The sequence below is a fragment of the Marmota flaviventris genome, chromosome 10, assembly GCF_047511675.1.
Source record: "Marmota flaviventris isolate mMarFla1 chromosome 10, mMarFla1.hap1, whole genome shotgun sequence".
NCBI lineage: Eukaryota > Metazoa > Chordata > Mammalia > Rodentia > Sciuridae > Marmota > Marmota flaviventris.
This window is the reverse complement of record NC_092507.1, coordinates 9,347,956-9,371,890: the sequence shown is the minus strand read 5'-3', so window position 1 is coordinate 9,371,890 and position 23,935 is coordinate 9,347,956. Positions and strand designations below refer to the sequence as shown.

At 46.2% G+C, this 23,935-nt stretch overlaps 1 protein-coding gene across 1 annotated transcript; it reads left to right on the top strand.

The window, feature by feature from the left end:
* Positions 1 to 1,792: 1,792 nt before the first annotated feature.
* LOC139707351 (PRAME family member 5-like) lies at positions 1,793 to 19,069 on the top strand. The gene is made up of 4 exons (XM_071618560.1): positions 1,793 to 2,079; positions 2,456 to 3,037; positions 3,848 to 4,248; positions 18,822 to 19,069. The coding sequence occupies exons 1-4, from the start codon at positions 1,793 to 1,795 to the stop codon at positions 19,067 to 19,069; spliced, it is 1,518 nt and encodes a 505-aa protein (XP_071474661.1).
* The last annotated feature ends 4,866 nt before the right edge of the window (positions 19,070 to 23,935 follow it).

Below are 23,935 nucleotides of genomic sequence, written 5' to 3'. Positions count from 1 at the left end.
TGGTGTGGAGTGCATGGAAGGACGCATCCCTGACTGTCACACTCTCCCGGATTCTGCGCACTTTCATGAGATTGGATTCAATCAATCAATCTGGAGGAAGAAATCCGATAAGGATTAAATGGGTGGAGACTGGAGAACCTGATTAGATACTACTTTCTGATTGGATGCCAGCCAATCAGATGGAGGTGGGGGCGTGGTCAGAGAGGTTCATAAAGGCTTCTGTGGAGCCAGAAGAGAAACACAAGAGTCCTGGAGCCCAAGGAGAACCAGCCTGGCCTGCTGAGGCTCCGAGAACCCTGCACACCTGGACAGATCAGGTAAGTCCCTCACTGCCCTGAGCACCACCCTGTTCCCGCCTCACCTGTGCGGGTTCAGAAACAATTTTTTTCCCTGTCTTTTCTCATGAACCAACTTAGAACGTCGATTTTGCCTCTCAGTGTAGTTTTACCTTGATCCTGAACACTAGGATTTCCACTTTGGTTTATGTCACTTTCAATTTCCTTTCTTTCTTTCTTTCTTTGGTATGGGCTATTGAACCCAGGGGCACTCAAACGCTGAGCCACCTCCTCATCCCTGTTTTGTGCTGTATTTAAAGACAGGGTCTCACTGAGTTGCTTAGTGCCTGTTCTTGCTGAGGCTGACTTTGATCGCATGATCCCCCTGTCTCAGTCTCCGGAGACCCTGGGATTACAGGCTTGTGCACGCACACCCCGCACTTTTTCTCAATTGTTGTTTTCTAAAGTTTAATAGACAATATAGTTTATTTATCCAATTATTTATTTGGTGGTATGGTGACTGAACCAGGGCCTTGTGCATGGGAGGCAAGCACTCTATCAACAGAGATATGTCCCCAGCCCAACATTTAATAATTTTTACCTGCTTCTGAGGATCAAGCCCACTGCCTCACATGTCCTAGGAAAGTGCTCTTCCACTGAGCTCCAGGCAAAGCCAATTTAAAATTACTTAACCAAGGAAGAGGGTTGCAATCCTACTTCATTCTAATTGATTGGAATTCTATTTTCTGATAATAACAATATTTATTTTGTGTGCCCTTAAAATTATACTGTTTTGCTGGGCGTTGTGGCACACACCTGTAATCCCAACACCTCCAGAGTTTGAGGAGGCCAGAGAATTAGAGTTCAAAGCCAGCCGCAGCAGCACCAGGTGCTAAACAAATCAGGGAGACCCTGTCTCCTACTAAAATGGAAAATATGGCTGGGGGCAGTGACTTACTGGTTGAGTGTCCTAAATTCAATTGCCAATATTGCCTCATCCCCCAAATTATACTTTAAGGCTTATGTAGTTTTGTAATTTTATAATTTCTTTAAACAAATAAACCAAAAGCTTCAAACTATCTCATGCAACACTTCACAGACTCTGTTCTTCTGATCTGTTTGTTTTCTTGATCTCCCCCCTAAGGTAACAGAATCTCACATGTGTAACAGATATCCATGAGACTCTCTTGTAATTTCCAAGTGTTTTATAATATGGGCACATACTTTATAATTGCCCATTTAGTTTTTTGAAATTAAAAATAACATCACCCATGTGAGGGCAACTCCTTTCTGAGCCTCGGTAGTTGTTGAAACTGAGGAGCCTACTGCATTAAGTCACATGACACTCCAATTCCCATTTTATAAAGACAAAATAATAATCAAAGGCTTTCCCCCATTAAGGTTGGGGTGAGTTTTAGACTCCCCAGTACCCTCTTCCCAGTGGCTGGCAATGGATGAGATAGTGGCCTTTTCTCTGGACCATTTTCCAGGTTCCTTCTTCTTTCAGACTCCCCAGGATGAGCATCCAGTCCCCACCCACGCTGCTGGAGCTGGCAGGGTGCAGCCTGCTGAGCGACAAGTCCAGGGCTATCCTGGATCTGGAGGACCTGCCCATAGAGCTCTTCCCACCACTCTTTGTGGAGGCCTTCATCAGGGGACACACTGAGGTCCTGAAGAAAATGGTGCAGGCCTGGCCCTTCACCTGCCTGCCCCTGGGGGCCCTGATGAGGCAGCCACAGCTGGAGATGCTCCGAGTGGCACTGGATGGGCTGGACATGCTGCTTGCCCAGCAGGATCACCCCAGGTGAGGGGACCCCAGGTGGCCTGGATGGGAGCACCCTCAATGCCAGGGAAGAGATGGGTACAGGCAGGGAGAGTGGGTGCTGAAGTGTGCTCCACAGGCTTCCTGTGCTGCCAGCAAGGAGGGGTGGAGAGGACTTGGCCATGCTGATCCCCATCTAGGAGCGACTTCCAGATTTGGAGGTGCTTGTGGCAGCTGTGCTGACCCCTGAATGAGGCTGTACCTGCCCCTCCCTCAGCTGGTACAGGTGGGGGCCAGTCTGGATTGGAGGGAAGTGGGTGGAGAAAAGTGAGACAGAAGGAAGAGGTGGAGCAGGGAGCAGCAGCTGAGAGGGGAAAGAAGGGGCCTCAGGGCTGAGACTCTGCTGTGGTCCCCGCAGGAGGTGGAAACTGCAGGTGCTGGATTTGCGGATGGTTCCACGGAACTTCTGGAGGACGTGGTCTGGAGCCGTGGTCGATGCCTGCTCACCAGAGGACATTAAGAAGAATCAAACATTGAAACTTGGCCCACCAATGGCAGCTAAGCTGCCCTTGAAGATATTCATAGACTTGTGCCTCACAGAAGGGCCCCTGGATGAATTCCTGACTCTTTTGTTCCTGTGGGTCACACAGAGAAGGGACAGACTGCACTTGTGTTGCAATAGGCTGAAGATATTTGGGAAACCCACCGTCCACACCAGGAAGGTCCTGAGACTGTTGCAGCTGGACTCTGTCCAGAAGGTGGAAGTGCACTGCTCCTGGGTGCCCTCCACCATGGCTGCTTATGCTCCTTTCTTGGGCCAGATGAGGAACCTGAGGAAGCTGCTTGTCTCCGAGGTCTGCATGCCTGCCCACACCTCCCCAGAGGAGCAGGATTGGCTGCTCTCCCAGCTCACCTCGCAGTTCCGCAGGATGGACTGCCTGAGGAAGTTCTGTATGGATGCTGTCCTCCTCCTCGAGGGCCACCTCGAACAGGTGCTAGGGTGAGTAAGGGTGGTGATTTTCCTCTGCAGAGCAGTAACAGGCAATCTGAAATTGCACCTAATGTGTGCCAGCCACTGACACTCTAATGGTGAATAAGGCACTGGAAGGTAAATAACCCATCATCTGTTCCTGTTGTATCCTGAAGCTCCATCTCCTAACCTGTGTTAGAGCAAAGGGCTAAACCAGGGTTCATGGTCTGGGAAGTGACATCATGCTGGGAAGCCAGCTGATGAGGACAGGAGCTAGTGAGGTGGGTGTGAGGTTCCTTCCCTGGGAGCCCTGTCCAGCGACAGGGGTACAAAGCAGGGTAGAGGTGAGGACTTTGAAGGAGGGAAGCCCCCACACCTGTACCTGTTCAACAAGGAAGCCCTGTTGTCCTCCATCTGGGAGGAGAGGAGCCCACTTCTAATGCCCTCCTGGGGAAGGCAGGTCTGAGCTCCCGGTGATGACTCAGGGGTTGTGAGTGAAGAGCAGGGAGTGAGACCTTGCTGAGGGGACAGGGAGTGAGCCCTGCAGGGGCTAACCCCAGGGTGTTTCGACACATCTTTCCTGGATTTGTCTTTGGCACATGACTCTTCCCGACTTCCTGGGGCTAGATTTGTGGCTTTCTGCTTGTCATTGAGGGTGACATTCATAGAGATGGAGGACCCACCTGGTCCACAAGTAGTGGTGGAAGTTTCAGGTTGAAATGGAGTGACCTGAATGAGCAGATTCTACAAAATGTCAACCATGTTCAGATGGTCACAGTGACCTTGGGTTTGGGTCAATTTGTCTTCTCCCTCAGAACTAACTGCCTGGTTCATCCTTAGGCACCTGAAGACCCCCTTGGAGTCCCTCTCGATAACCAAGTGCCCGCTCTCAGATTCCGACTGGAATTATCTCTCCCGCTGCCCAAACACCAGCCAGCTCAGACACCTGGATCTGAGATACATCAAACTGACCAATTTCAGTCCAGAGCCCCTCAAAATTCTGCTGGAGACTGTTGCAGCCACCCTGAACAGGTTGGACTTGGAAGCCTGTGAGATCACGGAATCCCAGATCCAAGCCATCCTGCCTGCCCTGAGCCGCTGTTCCCATCTCAGGACCCTGTGCTTATTCCGGAATGGCATCTCCATGTCGGTCCTCAGGGACCTGCTCTGTCACACTGCCAGGATGAGCCAGTTGAGCGTAGAGCTATACCCTGCCCCTCTGGAAAGCTATGATGCCCAGGGTGCCATCCACCCAGGGAGATGTTCCCAACTCTGTGCTGAGCTCACAGCACTATTGAAGGACTTTAGGCAGCCACAGGTCCTTATTTTCTATACTTTGCCTTGTCCTCAATGTGGCCATATTTTCCTCTACAACCAGGGCCTCAATCATTGTTTCTGTCCAACAGCTGCCTAGTTGGGTGTATATAAAAAGTTGCCCTCTATGCAATTGGATGTATAACCAGGATTTAGAGGGATCATGAAGGAAATTCAGAGCCCAGCATTTCAGACAGTGCCTGAAGTGTGGATGGGGAAATGAATCAGATCCTAGGTCTACATTGGAAGGAAGCCCCTGAAGACTGGACCTTCTGTATAGAGCCATATGTGTCTGTATAGAGTCATCACAAGGGCCCTGGGTTTTTAGATTGGGATTTAGGCTTCATGCACACATGAAGAAACTATTTTGTTTCATGGATAGTCCATAAATAAATAGTCTGAAATGAACGGAATCTCAAGATTAGTCCTCTGACATCTTCCATGATGGTTTTACCTAGTTTTCTGATTTTGACACTGGAATTCTCCAGGGGCTGATGGAGAAATACCACCAAGTACTTGGTGATCAATGAGGTTCATTCCCAGAAACTCAAAGCATCCAACTGAAATCAGGTCATTATCTGTGGCTACACTGTGGCATAATCCTTGTAGGTTAACACAGGAGGCCTGGAGCATTCTAAGTGGACAGTAAAATTTCAAAACGCCCTTCTTAGGTGACCTCAGTGCCACCCAGACCCTCAAGGTTCGCCCATCCTTGTGGGTCTCCACATAGACCTAGAAACTTGGTGTCTTGGTCTTTGGAAGCAATGAGAATAAAATAGGGTTTTTGGGCCTCACAAAACCTTGCCTGTCATCCTGCTACCAAGTCTTTTCCTGAAATAATGTAGTCATTGCCAGTGAAACCATCCAAATTAGCTTTCATCAAAATAAAAGAATTATATATGTAGATAACAGTTGCAAATGTTTCTAAACTAAACTTAATAAATTACCACCTTCTGGTGGGGGAGAAAGCTGCACATAACTGACAGATCTTCCCCTAACACTTCCATCTCTCCCTACCCAGGGACACAAGGTTATCAATTAGCGGATGATCAGAGGATGGGTACACATGAGGTGGCTGTGGGCAAAAGGTTTGCCCTGCCTGTGCTGCCTGGTCCTAGATCAAGGTCCCCTAAATGGCGACTCCTGCTGAGGATTCAGGCTTGTGGGATTATGCAGTGACGTTAGTCTTAGCTTCCCATCCAAGGAGAAGAAGGAGGTCCACCCAATCTTCTTTTGAGTTATCCTAAAGCTGCTTGTGTATGTGTTCTAATTTGGGCCTGAAGGCTTCTCTAAACACAGTGAACTAGAACCCAGTTGGATGTGTAAGCAGACTGCAGCTCACTCTTGGAACATGTAGCAGAGTGCCGCAGTCTGGCTGGGCACAAATCATGAGCCACTGAAGCAGGACAAACTTTATTTCTGAACTCCACCAGCACACTCCACACATACTCCCAGGATCTCCCCCAAATGCCTCGCGGCTCCTCCAGGAACCAGCAACTGGAAATGCCCTCCTTTTTCACTTCCCCAACCAATGGGAACTCTCCGGGAATCCCCACGAGAGCTCAAGCGGAACTCAACAGGAACTCCGCCAGAACTCAAAAGTCATCATCTTAATGCTTGCTAGAGTCACCTCTCAACCACTACTTCTGGCAAAAATGCCATGCATCACCCCAACTCGGCTGTGGCCCTCAACATCTCCCCACTTCTGTTTAATTAAACAACAAGCAATGTGGCTTAGGGACCGTTCCTGTTAGTCTCTCCAATACTACATATGGTCCTTACCCATCATCAGATGAGCTGACCCCAAGGCGTCAGCCTCCTGTCTTAGGTTGGTACCACTGCAATTGGATCATACCCGTCAATGATTACCGGTCCAGCATACAGCCATACTTGTGGATAGGACTTGGACCAGTAGGAGGGTGAGGTTCTTTGCATCACCTCTGTTGGCCCCCAAATTTGGCCTTTGCACCAGTGGGGGGTGAGGTTCTTTGCCTCACCTCTGTTGGCCCCCAAATTTTAGACCATCACTAGCAGAAGGGAGGAGGATACAAAATGCCATGACACCAAGCCAAATGACGGCTCTTTTTGGAAAAATTGTACCACCGATGACACTGTCTGCAAAGATACGCCAGCACTACCACAATTCGCTGCATCAACAGATAGTTCACAATGCATACAAGTGATACATAGTCCAGGCAAGTTCTGCAAGCAGTTCAAGGAGGAATCTATCAATATGTCCATTTCCTCCTAAAGTAAATCGACTCCTTGATTGAGCATTACTTGTTGAGTTATTATTCATTGATGCATCAGTTTATACAGTTTACTGTGATAGCTATCGAAGAAGCTGTATTTTGGTTTTTTATCTTTGTCTTCACCGGCACTGGGATAAAGATAGGAATTCTGGCAATGATGGATAAAAAAAAATATGTAACATTCCAACAGGTACTAAGAAAACAATTTTCTGAATAATTTACATTATCCTGAACAGAATTATTAAATATAATGAAAAGGAAAGGTGAAAGTAAACAAACAGATCTGTTAACCTCCTTTTTTGTTCACATATTAAAACAATCCTCAACAGCTGTTTACCCAATTTAAATTAATCCATATAAATCATGTGAATAAAAAAAATATTTGTATCCAGTTTTTCATGAGCGCTCCTCATATATGATATATGACATACGCACATACAAACATACAACACAAAACCGAAGTGTGCCCATAACACAATACAAACAACACATAACATAATAGAAAAGGCCTTGTAGCTTTTCACAGGTGAAATCTCCATTGCAATGTTTAAAAACTCCACAGTCAAAAAACAGAACTGATCAGGAAAACATTAACCTGGTCCGTATAATTTCCAAAAATAAAATAAAACTTCATGATGTGGGAAAAGGCAATAAAATAGATATTGAAAAAAGCATCCTGTTTACCACCTGGGTTTGACTCTTATTTGGATATCCCATCCTTTTTCCTGTAACTTGCATATGGTTCTGAAGGTATTCCCACAAGCAAGCCTCAAGGTGTTTTACATTTGAAATAGGCCTTAATGTTGTTCATTATTCATTAGCCTTCAGGTGTGGGAGAATCACTGTCGCAGATGTAAGAATAGCTAAGCTGGAGCTCTGGATATCAGCTGTTATGGATTTGAGTCAAATCATCTTCTTTTTGGTCTGTAGAAATCGTTTTGGATAGTCTCTCTGGAATCCAAATTGGCTGCTGTTCTCCCTGTGGAAACACACAAACAGAACCCCAACTCCAGACAATCACTTTGTCAGGACCTTTGCATTGTACTGTTAGAATATCCTTCCAAAGTACCTTGGGCTTATGTACATTTTTTGGATACATATGCCTTTCCACAGCACTAAGCCCTGATGAATCCAAATTTAAAAAGTTTAGAGTAAAAAGGGTTATTTTAAGTTTATCTTTGGGGGGTATATACCCCTTTCTAATTCCCACTTTTTGCTTTAATAAGTACATTTTAATGGTTTGATGAGCGCTTTCAACTATGCCTTATCCCTGAAGATTCTACGGAATTCCTGTTATGTGTGTAATTCCAAATGATGAGCAAAATTGTTTAAAAGAGGTAGAAGTATAACCGGGACCATTATCTGTTTTTAACTGTTTTGGAACGCCCACAGTGGCAAAATTTTGCAAGCAATGAGCTATAATATCTTTAGTTTTTTCTCTGGCATGAAGGGAGCCCATCAAAAATCCAGAAGAAGTATCAACTGTAACATGCAAATGTTTTAATTTTCCAAATTCTGGCAAGTGTGTGATGTCCATCTGCCAAATATGGTTAGGTATCAATCCTCTAGGATTGACTCCAAGGTTAACTTGTGGTAAAATGGTCACACAATATTGACATTGTTTTATTATTTGTCTAGCTTGTTCCTTAGTTATTTTTAAACACTTTTGTAAAGTATTAGCATTGACATGGAACCTTTTATGAAAATTTGTAGCTTCTTCTAGCGTAGAAAAAATATGTATGTCTTGTGTAGTTTTATCTGCTTAATCATTGCCCAAACTAAGGGCTCCAGGCAATCCTGTATGTGCTCTGATATGTCCTATAAAGAATGAATCTTTTCTGTCCCAGATTAGACTCTGTATAGTGGAAAACAAAGAGAAAACAGTAGAGGAAGGGGAAATCCTACCTGCATCTTCAACGGATACTATAGCATTAACTATATACTGACTATCAGAAAATAAATTAAATACAGAATCTTCAAACATCACAAAAGCTTGTAATACTGCATTAAGCTCTACCTTTTGAGCTGATTGTTTCGGTGCTAAAAATGTCAAAGTTTGATCAGGGGTAACTACTGCTGCTGTACCATTATTTGACCCATCAGTGAATATATTTGGAGCATTCATGATAGGTGTTTTTCTTGTCATTTTTGGAAAAACTACAGGATGCAAAGACCAAAAATACAATAAAGGATTATATGGTAAGTGGTTATCAAATGAAACATTAGACTTGCACATGATTATTGCCCAAGTATTTAACTCATTAGCTAAATCATCAATTTAATCCATAGTATATAGAGTAATAATTTTATTGGGAGAAATTCCAAACACTCCCTTTGCTGCTTTTATTCCTTTGAGTATTAATTGTCCTACAGCCTCAGGATACCTAGTAGAATAGTGTTAGAAGAATAAGATAAATTGGACCTTCTTGCCAAAATACTCCTGTAGGAATATTTTTTGTTGGTAGTACAATAAATAATAAAGGCAAACTTATATCAATTCTATCCAAATGCATTTTCCATATATGTTTCAATGCTTTTTAAAGCCTTTCTTGCTTCAGGTGTTAACATTCGTGGTGAATTTGGATCTGATGGACCTTTTAGAATATCAAATAAAGGTCCCATCTCTCCTGTTGGTATGCCTAGATAAGGCCTTATCCAATTTATGTCTCCCAATAACTTTTGAAAGTCGTTAAGTGATTTGAGTTGATCTACTCGTATTTGAATTTTTGGTGGACAGAACATGGTTGAGGATAATAAAACTACTAAATAATTAATTGGAAAATTTAATTGTACTTTATCTATGGCTATCTCTAGATTATAATTTTTTAATAAATTTGTAAGTGTGGCATTACATTCTACCAATGTGTTATTATCTTTATGTGCTAATAATACATCATCCACAGAGTGAAATATTTGTAGTTCAGGATTTTGATTTCTAAGTGGTTGGATTGCTTTGTTAACATAAATTGGACACATAGTTGGGCTGTTATCCATCCCTTGAGGGAGTACTTTCCATTCGTATCTCTGATCCGGACCTTCATGATTCAGTGCAGGGATAGTAAATGCAAATCGTGGACTATCCTCAGGATGAATTGGAATTGAAAAAAAAAAAACAAACTTTAATATCTATAGCTAAAATGTACCAGGTTTTTGGCAAAGCAGACAATTGAAGAATCCCCGATTGAGCAGGTCCTGTAATAAGAATCTCATTATTAATAGCTCTTAAATCTTGCAATAATCTCCATTTACCAGATTTCTTTTTAATGACAAAAATGGGAATATTATAGAGAGATACGGAAGGTTGTATATGTCCCTCCGCTAAATGTTGTTTGACCAGGTCATGGGATGCTTGTATCTTTTCTTTAGTCAGGCGCCACTGAGGAACCCATACTGGTCTTTCTGATTTCCAAGTAATTTTTATTGTCTCAGTGACCCCTTCTGAAAACCCAATCCATGTCTATCTATTCCTTGATCTATTTGAATTGGTGCTGCTATACCTCGTTCTTGTTCTCCTAATCTTTTTTTCTTTCCTAAAACCTTGTCTAGCCCTAATAGTGGGCGCATTTGGATTGATTTTATTTGTTAATGTCAAACCTAATTGATCTAGGACATCTCGTCCTAATAAATTTATAGGAAGATGATCCAATACATATGGCTGTATAGTTCCTTCACATCCTTCAGGATCCTTCCAATCTAATACCATAGCACTTCTATGGGGATTAGCACCACTCCTAGGCCTCAAAGCGTTTGAGTAGCCTGTTGTAATGGCCAGTGTTTCGGCCATTCTTTATGCAATATGATGCTAAGGTCTGCACCTGTATCCAGTAGCCCATTAAATTCATGTCCTTGAATATTTAGTTTTAGCATTGGGTGAGAATCTAAATTTAAAGACAGCATAGCCCAATCTACACCTTTGGAGCCTAATCCCCTGGTACCTCTTTCTATAGTACTACTGGAAAATTTATCATGTAGGCTGGGTATTATTAATAATTGTGCTATTCTATCTCCTGGTGAAATTACTGATATACCCTTTGGAGAACTAACTATAATTTTTATTTCACCTTCATAATTGTGATCAATTACCCCAGGACTTAACATAAGTCCTTTTAGAGTAGAAGAACTGCATCCTAACAATAAGCCTACTGTTCCTTAGGGAAGAGGTCCTTTTACTCCTGTGAGAATGATTTGAACTCCCATCTCTGGAGTTAGTACTGCTCTGGCAGAGGCTCAGATGTCCAACCCTGCATTCCCTCTGGTTCTTCTGATGAGGGATCTGATGGATAATGTGTCCTGGGCACTACCCTGATGGTGTTGCTGGGTTCCTCTATGGTGTTTCTGGGTTCCTCCAGTGCCCCGTATATTGTGGTTGTGGGCCCCGGAGCATTGCCCCCCCCCCCGTCAGTTTTTTGGCAATGGAGCGGGATGCCTTTCTCCACGATATCGTGGGTAAACACCTGGTCCTTGTCCATTTTTTGATAACGGAGTACCCTCTCTGGTGGTTTGAGAATGGCATTCATTAGCCCAATGTCTCCCTCTATGGCATCGTGAGCAAATACCCAGTATTCTACCCCTTTGATACCTAGTTTTGTTAAACCCTCCTCCTATGGGGCAATTCCTTTTAAAATATCCTGTTTGCTCACAATTGTAGCATGTTTTTGCCCTGGCATCTAAAGCCTGTTGTACTGCAGCTGCCAAGACTTGTCGTTGTTCATTAATATCTCTACATAATTTAATATATGTGTTTAAATCTTCATGTCTCCATGGTCTAATAACCTCTCTGCAGCAACGATTTGCTTGGTCATAAGCCAGTTGTTTTATTAATGGCATTGCTTGTTCTGTATCCCCAAAAATTTTGGCAGCCGTTTGAATTAGCCTATCTACGAAGTCAGCATAAGGTTCATTAGCTCTCTGTATTACCTTAGATAGCTGACCTTGTAAATCTCCATGTCCTTGTAAAGACTTCCATGCCCTAACTGCGTCTGCAGCAATTTGTGCATATATAGCAGGATCATATTCAATTTGTTGCCGTTGACCCTCATAAGGTCCTTTTCCTAACAACATATCTAGATTTCTTTGAGGGTAACCAGCTGCTGCATTTTGCCTAGCCGTCTCCATGCAAAATTCCTCATTGGCAACCTTCCATAACAAATATTGTCCTCCATTTAGCACAGATTTACACATGCTAGCCCAGTCTGCTGGCATCATGTCCAAGTTGGTAATAGATTCGACCATGCTTACAGTGAAGGGTGCTTGGGGACCGTAAGTTGTTACAGCCTCCTTTAACTGCTTCACCGTTTTGTAATCTAAACCACGGTGTATTTGCTGCCCTCCTGCCCGCTCAAGTACAGGGCATGCTAATCTTTGAGGTCCTGTCTCGGGATCCCATCTATCAACTTCGGGGGTTGAGGGCCACTCAGCTCTCTCCATAGGTGGAGATGTTGGTTGAATTACACCCTCTGGTGATAGAACACAGTTAGTAGCAGCCTCCTGTTGTAGCTTCCCCCTGATAGCTGTTTGTCCTCTAAGCTCTCTTCCTTTAAATTTTCTTCCTCTATCTGACTAGCTCACGAGGCCTTCTCTTTTGCTTGATCTAACAAGTTTTCTACCATAGTCTGGACCTCTAACAATTTATGTAACACTCTTTCAGTTTGTTTTTTACTATTTTCTAATCTACTATACAGATAATGCAACCCAACATGATAATACAAAACAAACCGAAACAGAATTAAACCAAAACCGAACAAAAAATCGTTGTATCAATTTTCCTATTTTCTTCACATGTGGTCTATTTTTATCTCTTCCTCAGGGGTGAACAACTTCAAACCTTCAGCCAACCATTTTTCCCAGTTTGCCTGAGAAACTTCTAGGGATAGGCAGCTTGAAACAAAAAAAAAAACAACAAATTAAAAGAAGAACACATTATTTTTTCAAATGGTCACCCATTCTCTCGCCTTCCCTCAGGGGCGAGCAATTTCACTTAACTCCGAGCTTCAGGCGTTCCCCACACGGGCCGGCAAATTCCGCAGTCTGGCTGGGCACAAATCACGAGCCACTGAAGCAGGAAGAAACTTTATTTCTGAAATCCACCAGCACACTCCACACATACTCCCGGGAACTCCCCCGAATGCAACCCAGCTCCTCCAGGAACCAGCAACTGGAAATACCCTCCTCCGGCACTTCCCCAACCAATGGGAACTCTCCGGGAATCCCCGCGAGAGCTAAAGCGGAACTCAAAGGGAACTCTGCCAGAACTCAAAAGTCATCATCTTAATGGCTCACTAGCATCACCTCTCAACCACTACTTCTGGCAAAAATGCCATGCGTCAGTCATCCCAACTCGGCTGTGGCCCTCAACAGCAGAGTCCAGGTCCTACACAGCAAGCCCGTCTGTCCCCCACACAGGGATCTGTGTGCCTCACCCCTCTTTATGACACTTCCTTTCCTCTCACTCTGTGTCTAACTTGCGTGTGTGGTGAGGGGGAACTTCTGAACTGCATTCATTCTGCTCTGCTGCTGGATTCTAGGATCAAATAAAGGCAAGGAAATCTGCAATATGAGATGTGTCATTACTGGTTGTTTTAAGGGTTTTCATGACCCAAAAGGGACTTGAAGATATTCTGGTGTGTCCAGACTCCTTGAATTGTATAAGTACTGTGAGCTGCATGTGTCCCCACACAGCCCTGGGAATAAAGCACCCAGACTGCTCTTTGAGCTCCTCATCTTTTGACTCTAGGTTCATCTGTGCTGTGAGACAGCCCACAAATGTAGGATGTCATGACAAACAGGACTGGGTGTGTAAGGTCAGAATTGGCCAGGTCAGAAGGGGACTGGGTTCCACTCCCTGCAGTGCTACTGAAAGGTGCACATTCCTTTGTGCATCTGCATCAAAGAGTCTAGATCCCCTTCTGGAACATTGGCCAATTTCACCTGTACAATCTAGGGACCCAGAACCCATGCTTTCCTACAGAAATGAGTGAACTTCATAAAAGATAACCGAGGGCCTGGGGACATAGCTCAGTGGTAGAGCACTTGCCTAGCATGGGGAATGACCTGAGTTCCATCCCCAGAACCACAAAAGTATGTGAACAATAAGTGAATAAGTAAACCCAATATGGATGTGACTCCAGGGGGGGAGTTTTAATTTGAAGAAAATTGTCTATCTGAGAGGAGATCCAGAGCCCATATGAACATAATGATATGTGTCGCAGTCCGGCTGGCTGGGCAAAATAACCGGGGGGGTGACGAACAACTTGTGTACATTGATACAGCAGGAGTGGGAGTCGTTTACTGTAGGACAGGAGCGGTATTTATACATTCCACACAGCTTATCTAATTAACATAAACTAGATACAGCAGTCAACCAATCAGGAATCTCCACACTTAATGGCTCACTGGCGTTACTTCACAAACCACTCCCTCTGGCATTTTGCCAGGCGCCATCCAGACTTGTTTACAGACTCTAACATTTCTCTGGCAAAATGCCAGGCGCCATCCTGACTTGTCTACAGACTCTAACAGATATGCATTCTTTAATTTGTATTTATACTTTCTACATTTAATTGGTATGCACTGGCATGTAAAATTGATGTCCTTAAAGATTCTTTTAAAAAAAACAAAAAAAACAAAACTGAAAACTTGGGTTGATGGTGAAGGGAAAGCAAGGAATGAAAGATAGATAAGCAACAAATGAAAGACAGAGACCAGGCAGAGATACACATGAGTTTATTTTTCAGACTTGACAAGTGAAGGCCATCTCTCTATAGGAGAGAGAGGTAGAACAGACTTGAGTTCTGGGACTTTTATGGGGGAAGCTCAGGAATCAGAGCTCAGTGCGCCCTAATGAAGGTGGTTAAGGGTTTGGTTGGTATGAGGGAGTGATGAGCCTTTCTCAGTAACTCCCTTGGGTGGGAAAGTGAAATGTTTTCCTTAAAATGGCAGCTGTCATTTAAGATGGTCATCCAGGTGCTAAGCAAGAACCTTATAAGTACTAAAAAGAAAAGAATAAATTGGAAGAGAGTTGTTAGAGACACAGCAGAGACTCCCAAAACCTACCCGTGAGAACAGGGAGGGAGAAGCATTCTTTGGTTCCCCTAAGTAAAGGGTGTTTGTGGGGATTGGCTCAGCAAGCAGGCTTGAGAAGAATAACCATGCAGAGGGAAGGTCTCTTATTACCCTGTCATGATTAAGTGTGTTTGCAGTGCTTAAAATTAATCTAGAATTGTTTTCTGTGAATTAATTATGTCCATTGCAGTGCCTAGCATTAAGGATTGTCATTTTCTTGATTAAGAACCTATAGAGGGCTGGGATTGTGGCTCAGCGGTAGAGCTCTCACCTAGCATGGGCGGGACACGGGTTCAATCCTCAGCACCACATAAAATAAAGACATGTTGTTGTGTTCATCTACACCTAAAAAATAAATATTAAAAAAAATTGCATTGAGTAATTTGAGTGAATAAAGCACTGAAAGGGGCAGAAGCACGTGGACATTCTTTATTCCTCCCCTGGACTGCATACATTGCAATTTTGTCTCCTTGTGACAGATGCTTTGAGAGGGGGCTTCTAAATCCCAAAGCTGAGGTTCTGGAAGTGACCTTTAAGGTGTATAATGAGAGAGATGAGAAGGCCTGAAAGCAGAGATAGCAGATGCTCACTCAAGCCATCTGTCCCTGGTGTCACTGGCCCATGGGACGGTCCCTCAGGACCACTCAGACCCTGTTTTAAATGTGGTCAGATGGGTCACTGGGCTCGTACATGTCCCAAGCCTCATAATTTCTGGATTTTTGTCCTAAATGCCATCAAGAGGGACACTGGGCTGTTCACATTCCCCGAGCACATGGGGGCCCCCCAGCCACCTGGCCCTTTGGGTTCCCCTTTCCAACTCTTAGGACTGGCTGCAGAGGACTGAAAAGATCCAGGTCCCCATCACCTAACCACTACCATCACTCCATGGAAACTCAGGGTAACACTGCATATGTCAGGTAGGACCTCTCCTTCCTCCTAGACACCAGGGCTACATATTCAGTCCTCAAGGTGTTCTGGGGGCCGGCTACCAACCCTTACAGACACCTAGCCTTGTTTGTGCTTGTGGCTCTCTAATTTTTACTTATTCCTCTTTGGTCAATCCAAAGTGTCCTATTCCTCTTATGGGTAGTGATATCCTCACAAAGTTGGGGGCTATGCTCTCCTTCTCCCCTCATAGTCGCTTCCATGCAGACTCACTTGCTGTTCCCCTGACCCTCACCCTTACCTTATGACCATCCCCTACTGTGTGGCCAGTGCCTTCCAATGACCCGCTTCTGAGATGGATGTTTCCAGTCCTTCTATCACCTCACACCTCGAGCCCATTCACATCTGTCTCAAAACCTCCTCCATTTTCTGCCCAATCACAACACCTGGTCTCCCTCTTTGCTGATCCTGTCCCTCTCTTTGCAGAGCAGACTTGACCCCAACAGCTTTTCTCACCCCTATGGGGATTTCAGCTGCTTTGGACCATGGCCTGAGGGTCCTGGACAATGACCACTCACCTTCTTACATTCACGTAGGGCTCTTCTTCTTTATCCACACATCAGCTTCCTTGGGGAAGTGATTGTACCCTTCTCCTCCCCTCCTCCTCACAAGTCTACCCCCTAGAGATGGCAGTGACAAGTCTCTTCTTGAGACACAAAAGTTAACTTAGATCTTGGCCCAGCACCAAGACCTTCCCAACCCTTCCCCTTGGCAAGTTCACTCTGAGTCTTGGTTCACAGATGTCTCCTCCTTCCTTCAGGAGGGAATTCACGGGGCAGGGTACACAATAGTCTCTCTAGCCTCCACTCCCAATATCAGCAGGCTGAACCCTTTGCACCCATCAGAGCCTTCACTTTGGCAAAGAGAGCCTCCCTCCTTATCTACTGTCCCTTGAATTACATTTCGACTGAACTAAACTCCGTCCTTGGCTCTTCCTCTGTCACAGGCCCTCCCAAAGAAGCCACTTGACACCTCCCCTTTGAGCTTCTATATGGACAGCCCACCTCCCTGCTCAGCTCACCACCCTCCGATTCTCCACTACCCCTTGCTCCTCATCTTTTCTGGCCCCTTCTTGCATACACTAGGATCCTTCTTTGGCAACACAGGGATGTTGTTCTGGCAAAGCCAATTCTGCCTCTTCTCTTTCTCCCTCTCTGTCTCCTGGTGACCTGGTACTTTTCCCACTCCCAAAAGCCCGCCGCCTCCTCTCAGTTCTCTGCAAAATGGACTGGACCCTTTCAGGTCATTCTTACCACTTGTTTGGTGGCCCACCTTGAGGGCATCCCATATTGAGTTCCTAAACCCTTTTAAAACAGTCCTCTCTGCCCCCTTATACAGTGAGACCCCCAGGCCCTCTCAAGCTGCGTCTCTCCAAGTTTGAACCCCCAATCTTCCTTGGGTCTCTGAGGACCGTGGGGACACTGCAGAACCACGAGTGCCCTCCTTCCCTTTTTCATTTTGCCCTTCTCATCTAAGTCGAGGGTAGGGACAGACTTCACCTGCCTGCCCCTCTGACCGCCTCCTACTTCACTCATAGCAGACGGGGGGACCCCAAGAGTAACAGCTCACCAAAACAGGGGAGTCATCAGAGGGTGTCTCTAAAATGTTATGAACTGTTTACCCTGGAAACTGCGTCTCCTATGACCAGGTGGCTTCCTGATGGCAGCCCTGGGGAGGAAGTGCCAGAGTCTTTTGTTCCCACCCTGCCCTCTCTTCCTGGCTTCTCTCCCTTTCTCTTCCTTTTGGAGGCATAGTGGCTCCAGAGCCAGGTTGCTTGGGTTTGAATCGGGGCTCAGCCATTTACTAGCTGTCCCACTTTGAGTAGTGACTTCACCTGTCTGAGCCCATTCCCCATCTGAAAAGTGGGGCTGATATCGACGAGGCCTTTCTACAGAGTTGTTGTAAGGATTAAATGAGTTCATCTAAGTCAGGTGCTCAGAACAGAGCTTGGGTGAGTCCTATGGAGCGATCCTTGTGGAGATGTTGGTGTGGTGGTTATTATTAGCAAGCCCTTACTCAGCATGGGCTTGGTCTTTAACATTTTTCTAGACTGGAGGGTTTGAGGCTTCTTCTTAAATTAGTCAAACATTCAAGTGAAATCCTACAGTCAACCCAAAACAGAAAGCAGAGTTCAAGAGGCCTCCTCTGGTCATATCAGGGGTGGGCTCAGGCCCCTTCCTTGGATGTTTGGATAGTGAAGCTTCTCAAAGTTGCCTCCGGCCACAACAGAATCCCCCAGTTATTAGAAAATGCAGAGTGGGCTGGCGCAGTGGTGCTTCCCTGAAATCCCAGCAGCTCAGAAGGCTGAGGCAGGAGGACTGGGAGTTCAAAGCCAGCCTCAGTAATTTAGCAAGGCCCTGTCTCTCAGTAAAATGTAAATAAAAGGGCCGTGGATGTGCCTCAGTGACTAAGCACCTCTAGTTTCAATGCCCAGTACTAAAAAAAAAAAAAAAAATGCAGAGAAGCCCCCCCACCTCCCCACCTCTGGATGGATCCCTGGGGAGCCTGCATCCAAGCACAGTCTTCTGGTGACTCTTCAGCACATGGAAGCTTCACTCAAGTTCCAAGTACCAAATACTCCATCTGGGGATGGTGGCACATGCCTGTTGTCCCAGTGATTCGCTGAGGAGGCTGAGGCAGGAGAATCCCAAGTTCAAGGCCAGCCTCGGCAGCTGATGAAACCTGTAACTCGGTGGTGGATGACAACCTTGGGTTCAGTCCCCAGTACAAAAAATAAAAAGTACCAGATGCCACAGGAAGGCCCCCTCCAGCTGCCTCCTCTTCCTCCCCTCTCCTGTGTCGGGGTGGTGGGACTTTACACGGTGGCAAGCCTCTCTTCCTGTCTGCCCTGAGGACGGTGGAGAGGAGCGTGGCATCCAGTGGGGCGATGGCCCTGCAGCCTGGAGGGTCCTGCCACCGGGTGGGCCCTGCTCCTAGTCCCTGCATCTGCTGCCACCTCCTGCTCCCCGCCATGGCTGGCTGTGACCGGGTCTAGAGAGGTCCCCAGCCCTAAGTGGAGTGTAGAGTCCCCCATGCCACCCTAACTCCAAACCCAAAGGGCCCCTAACCCTCCAGGAGCCCAGGGAAGAGCCGTGTCCTGATTCTCCCCACGATGGTGACTCTGAGGTCTAGAGAAGTCCCAGTTCCGCTCGGTCCAGCTCCTGTCCCCTTGTGTCTGGGGTGGGGCGGGACTCCCGCTGGGCAGGGCAGAGGCTGACCCTCTGGCCACTGCCTCTCCACAGGCCTGGATGAAATCCAGTGCTCACTGCCCCCGGAGAACCGCAGGGTGGCGCTGCAGCAGCTGTCAGAGGCCAGCTTCAGCGAGTGCAAGTTCAGCCTGTGGCTCAGGGAGCTGTTCATCATCATCTTCTCGGGCGTGGCGGTCTCCATCGCGGCCATCATCTCCAGCTTCTTCCCGGCCACCGTCGTGCAGTGCTTCCAGAGATGCGCCCCCAACAAAGATGCGGAGGACGAGGACAAGGACGACTGAGCCCCCTGCTTGGGCGAGTCCCTTGGCAACACCCAGCGGGCGGAGCCTCTCGGAGAGGGAGGGGAAAGCGCTGAAGACAGGGAGGCACCAGCCACCCTCCGTGAACAGAACAGAGTCTCCTCTGGGAAGGAGACTGGGGCGCCCGCTGGCCCCGCCCATCGCAGCGCTCAGAAGCCCGGGGAGCTTGGGTGGGTCGCTCCTGAGCAGGGCCGACTCTTGCTGCAGGCTGCAGGGCCTGGGAGGACCCAGCCAGGGTCTCTGCAGGAGATGCCAAGACACATCTTCCAGCCCTTCTTTCTGGGCCTGAGCTGTGCTTGGAGACCAGGATCAACCTCTTCCCCCCAAGGCCGGGAAGCAGTCCAGGCAGGGCCTCCAGTTCAGAGCCTCCTCCACGGAAGCAGGATTCTCTCCATGTAATAGGCCTCAGCAGCCTTGGGATGTTGTATGGAGAACAAATCAATCTATGTGCAATAGACCTTTGTGACCGCCCACCCCCCCCCCCCCGCCACTTCCCTGTGTGGATTCCTCATCCCCAGGGTGGGTGAAGCCCTTGGGATGTCCTGAGGGTGGGACTCTCCTGATGGCCCTCAGAGTAGAGATGCCAGAGAACCCCTCACTCCCTCAGCAGGTAGGACACAGCCAGAAACCAGCCATCCATGAACCAGGAATCGGAGCTCAATCCTGACACCCCCATCTCCCAATTCCAGCTCCCAGAACTGTGGGAAATAAATGTGTTGTTTATAAATCACCCCGGTGTGGTGTTCTGTTATAGTGGCCCAAGCAGAGTCGGAGACCGCGTTCAGCTAAGGTGGAACAAAGTGTATGCCTGTAATCCCAGTTCCTCGGGAGGCTGAGGAAGAAGAATCACAAGTGAGGCCAGCCTCAGCAACCCTGTTTAAAAAAAGGGAGGTGGAGCTGGGCATGCAGCTCACCCCTTTTTAAGGTTCTAAGTTGCAGAGTTTGGCCTCTAACTTGTGAAACTACTGCCTCAGCCTCCTGAGGAGCTGGGATTACAAGTCTGTACCAATGTGCCCAGCTTCATAATATATCTGCTATATTTCCTTCATCTCTCTATTTTTGCTTCCATTAGTAATTATTGAGTGATTGCTAAATACCAGATACTGCTTTAATTAAGAAAGACAGTCCTGCTCTCTTTGGAAGGCCTTATATTTTTATGGGTAGGACATAGGACCAGCAAGGAGCCAAAAGTATCATTGCATGTAGAGAAACTCTGCACAAAGAAAATCAATGAACTCCTGTGATAGAGAGTAACTTGGGAGCTGCTGTAGAGCAGGTAGAGGGCATATTCTTCAGGGGTCTCTGAGAAGTAGAGAAACAGAGTCAATAGGAGGTGTAAAAAGAGATTTACTATAAGAGATTGGTTAACATAGCTGTGGAAGCTGAGGAGCAGGAGCCGTGGCTGGTGAGCTGGAAGCCAATGGTGACATTTGATCCAATGGTAGGAGAAGCCCCCGCTCAGCAGTCAGGGGGACAGAGAGCAAATGTCCCCTTTCTCAACCTTCTTGTTTGCTTCAGGTCCTCAGTGGAATGGATACATAAGGGAAGGTCATCTAAGTCATTCTACCTATTCCAATGTTAATCTCATCCAGAAACACCCTCAGTGGACATACAGAACTAATCAAATATCTGGGCACCATGTAGCCCAATCAAGCTGATATAAAACCAGTATTCCTGTGATCGGTAGCCTTCAAACCAGGTTCTGATTCCCTCTTCTCTCCCCTCCCTCCCTCCTTTCTTTCCTCTTCTGCCCCTCTCCTTCCCTACCCTCTCCTTCCCTACCCTTCTTTACCCTCGTCAACCCTGAGCAGACGCAGAGATCCTTGGCTCAGAGGGGCTGTCTTCTCAGAGTCCCTGGGCAGGAAGAGAAATGAGCAGCCTCCTCCTGGTCTCCATGGTTACCTCAGCACCTTAGGGAGCTGCCAAGTGGGCTCTGATGTCGGGGAAGGTGGCACTTCTGTTGAGAAAACCATGTAGGCACCCGGAAATTGTTCATCCCGAGCCATGAGATGCTGCTAGAGTTTTGTCTGAAAGCTCCAGCCGACACTTACACCCTGATGGGAATGGAGGCTCCTGGGGGAAGGTTTTCACTCAGGACAAAGGGAGACTCCACTCACATTGGGCCATGCAGGGAGGGGAGAAGACTCCAGAAGAGCTCAGTGGAGGAGCACAGAAGCCGGGAATCAGACACTACTTAATGTCATCACCTCTCGGTCACCTGCTGCTCACAGCCTGACCACACACTCAGCCAGGCTTGTGTGGAGCAGCTGCCATCACCTGATCCCCATCCCCAGGAGCACCACTCTCTGGGTCACAGCTGCAGGCTTCAACCCTTCTCGGCCCCATTGAAGAGTGTGTTTCTCTGAGAATCCTCAGGAGGTTGTGCCCAGGCAATGGACATGGCGCTAGGCCCTGTTCTAGTGGGTTCTGGAGGATGAAGTTCCCACCCTGTCTCCTCTAGTCTTTCAACCTGCCTCCCGAGGGTCACGCTGCCTCCCGAGGGTCATGGTACCAGCCCTGTGCAGCATTCCCTGAAGGGGTTCATGAGTGAGGCAGGGTCAGTATTTTCCACATCCCACAGTTTTAGCATGAACATTATTCTGGGGGGAAAAAGAGGGGTTTTCACATAATGCTCTGGGAAACCATTACTTCCTGGATATAAAATTCCTTTGAAAACCTGGGAATAAGCCATGTGCAGTGGCGCACGCCTGTCATCCCAGCAGCTCAGGAGGCTGAGGCAGGAGGATGGCAAGTTCAAGGTCAGCCTCAGCAGCTTAGCAATACCCTGTCTCAAAAAAAAAAAAAAAAACCTAAAAGAACTGGGGACGAGGCTCATTGGTATTCCCTTGGGTTCCACCCCCACTACCACAAAATATAAATGTATATTTTCTTCCTTATGCTAGTGTCTATATATGTTTTAATATTGTCACTAGAAATTGCCATTTTTCTTTTTGTGAGTTATATCTAATCACGATAAACTGGGGCAATAAATGGGGTGCGTGGTGATTTACCTTTTACACATGGGTGTAGTTTTGAAAAGCTGGTTTGCTCTTTTCTGTAGAGTTCCTGATGACATGGCTGCTTCCCAGCACATGGAGTAGCCTCACGGAGATGCCTAGTAGTGATTTGTGCAAAGAAAAGAGCCAAACAAAGCACACCAGTTCCTATCAGGAAGGATCAAAAGTTCAAGGCCAGTCTCAGCAATTTAGGGAAACCCTGTCTCAGAATAAAAAAAATAAAAAGGACTGGGGACATGGCTCAGTGGTAAAGCACCCCTGAGTTCAATGCCCAGCTTAAAAAAAAAAAGTGTCTTTTTTCCTGTCTTCTCATTTAATCTCTGCAACTTGCCTTGCAGGGAAGGCTTTAGATGTAGAACACGGTGACATGGGGCCATACATGGTGCCCCCACTTAATGCCACTTAACGATGTAGCCTGGGGTAAATTCTGATTGTTTTTCTACTTGCACTCTAGAGTTTTATCCATGAACATTTCCTTTATACGTATTGGAAGTTACCACTTGTAGGAACCGTCAGACCAAAATATTTAAAATTTTCTCCTTGGTTTTTTGGGCTTTTCTGCTTTAAAACATATATACCACTATTTATATCTTGTTAACTGAGGGAATTTTGAATCTCTTTTAATAGAACTGCATTAAGTTAATGGTTTTATAGAAATTAACTTTTGTTTAGGCAACTACTGGTGCAGATATTGTACTGAATTTTGACATTTATGATTTTTGTAATAACAACAGGCACAGACAGATAAAATGTCAAGTGAAAAAAAAACAATGTTCTAAGAGTGCATTAATATTTTGTCTTAAAACTATTTTTATTACAGCTGGATGGAGTGGCACTTGCCTGTGATTCCAGCTACTCAGAAGGCTGAGGCAAGAGGATTCCAAGTTCAAGGCCAGCCTCAGCAACTTAGTGAGACCCTGTCTCAAAATAAAAAATAAGGGCTGGTGAGACTGGGATTGTGGTTCAGTGGTAGAATGCTTGCATGAATGAGGCACTGGATTCGGTCCTCAGCACCGCATTAAAAAATACATACATAAAATAAAGGTATTGTGTCCATCTGCAACTGTGTGTGTGTGTGTGTGTGTGTGTGTATACACATATATGTGTATATGTATGTATGTATATATATGAGCTGGGGCTGTAGCTCAGTGGAAGAGCACCCCTGGGTCCCATCCCCAGCCCCAAACACCAACAAATTGAATAAAAATCTCCCACAGTCAAAAAATATTTTTTACTAAGATGGCCACCATCTCTGTACCTTGGCTATAAACTCCTTTTTAGCGGCCTCAAGGTTTAAGTGACTCATTATTTGCATAAGTGATCTGTTCAAACCCTGTGCAGTGATCTGAGAAGGAAACCCCTTTGGGTCTTCTTTTCTTTTTCTTTTTTCTTTGTGGTGCTGGGGTAGAACCCGGGGCTCTGCATGTGAGGCCAGCGCTCTACCCCTGAGCCACATCTGCAGGCCCCTGTGGGTGTCACCTGCCTGCAACCAACAAGGTAGCTTTGTTCTTAAGTCCCCAGGCTAATAAACACACGTCCAAACTTTAAATGTTTTTCCTTGGAAAAAAGAGAGTTTAAAAAGGAGAAAGACCACTGTTCTCTGCTGTTTGCAGATGGGATCATTTTTTTTTTTTTTAATGAACATACCTTCCCAGGGTGTGACTTATATTTTGGCCCTGGAAAAATACTATGTCCTTTTTTGGGAAATCCTCACACCCACAGTTGGGACCATTTGCTGCGCACGCTTTGCTCCGAGTCCCGTTGGAAGCTGAGCCAGGAGCTGGTTTTCCAAGAACCATCCTTTCAGCATCCGGCACAGACCACGGTGCTC

Excerpts from the sequence above, each read along its gene's own strand:
- LOC139707351 (XM_071618560.1), top strand. The coding sequence starts at position 1,793 with ATGAGCATCCAGTCCCCACCCACGCTGCTGGAGCTGGCAGGGTGCAGC. Across the intron at positions 2,080-2,455 it reads GCCCAGCAGGATCACCCCAG|GAGGTGGAAACTGCAGGTGC; the intron begins GTGAGGGGACCC and ends TGGTCCCCGCAG. Across the intron at positions 3,038-3,847 it reads CACCTCGAACAGGTGCTAGG|GCACCTGAAGACCCCCTTGG; the intron begins GTGAGTAAGGGT and ends GTTCATCCTTAG.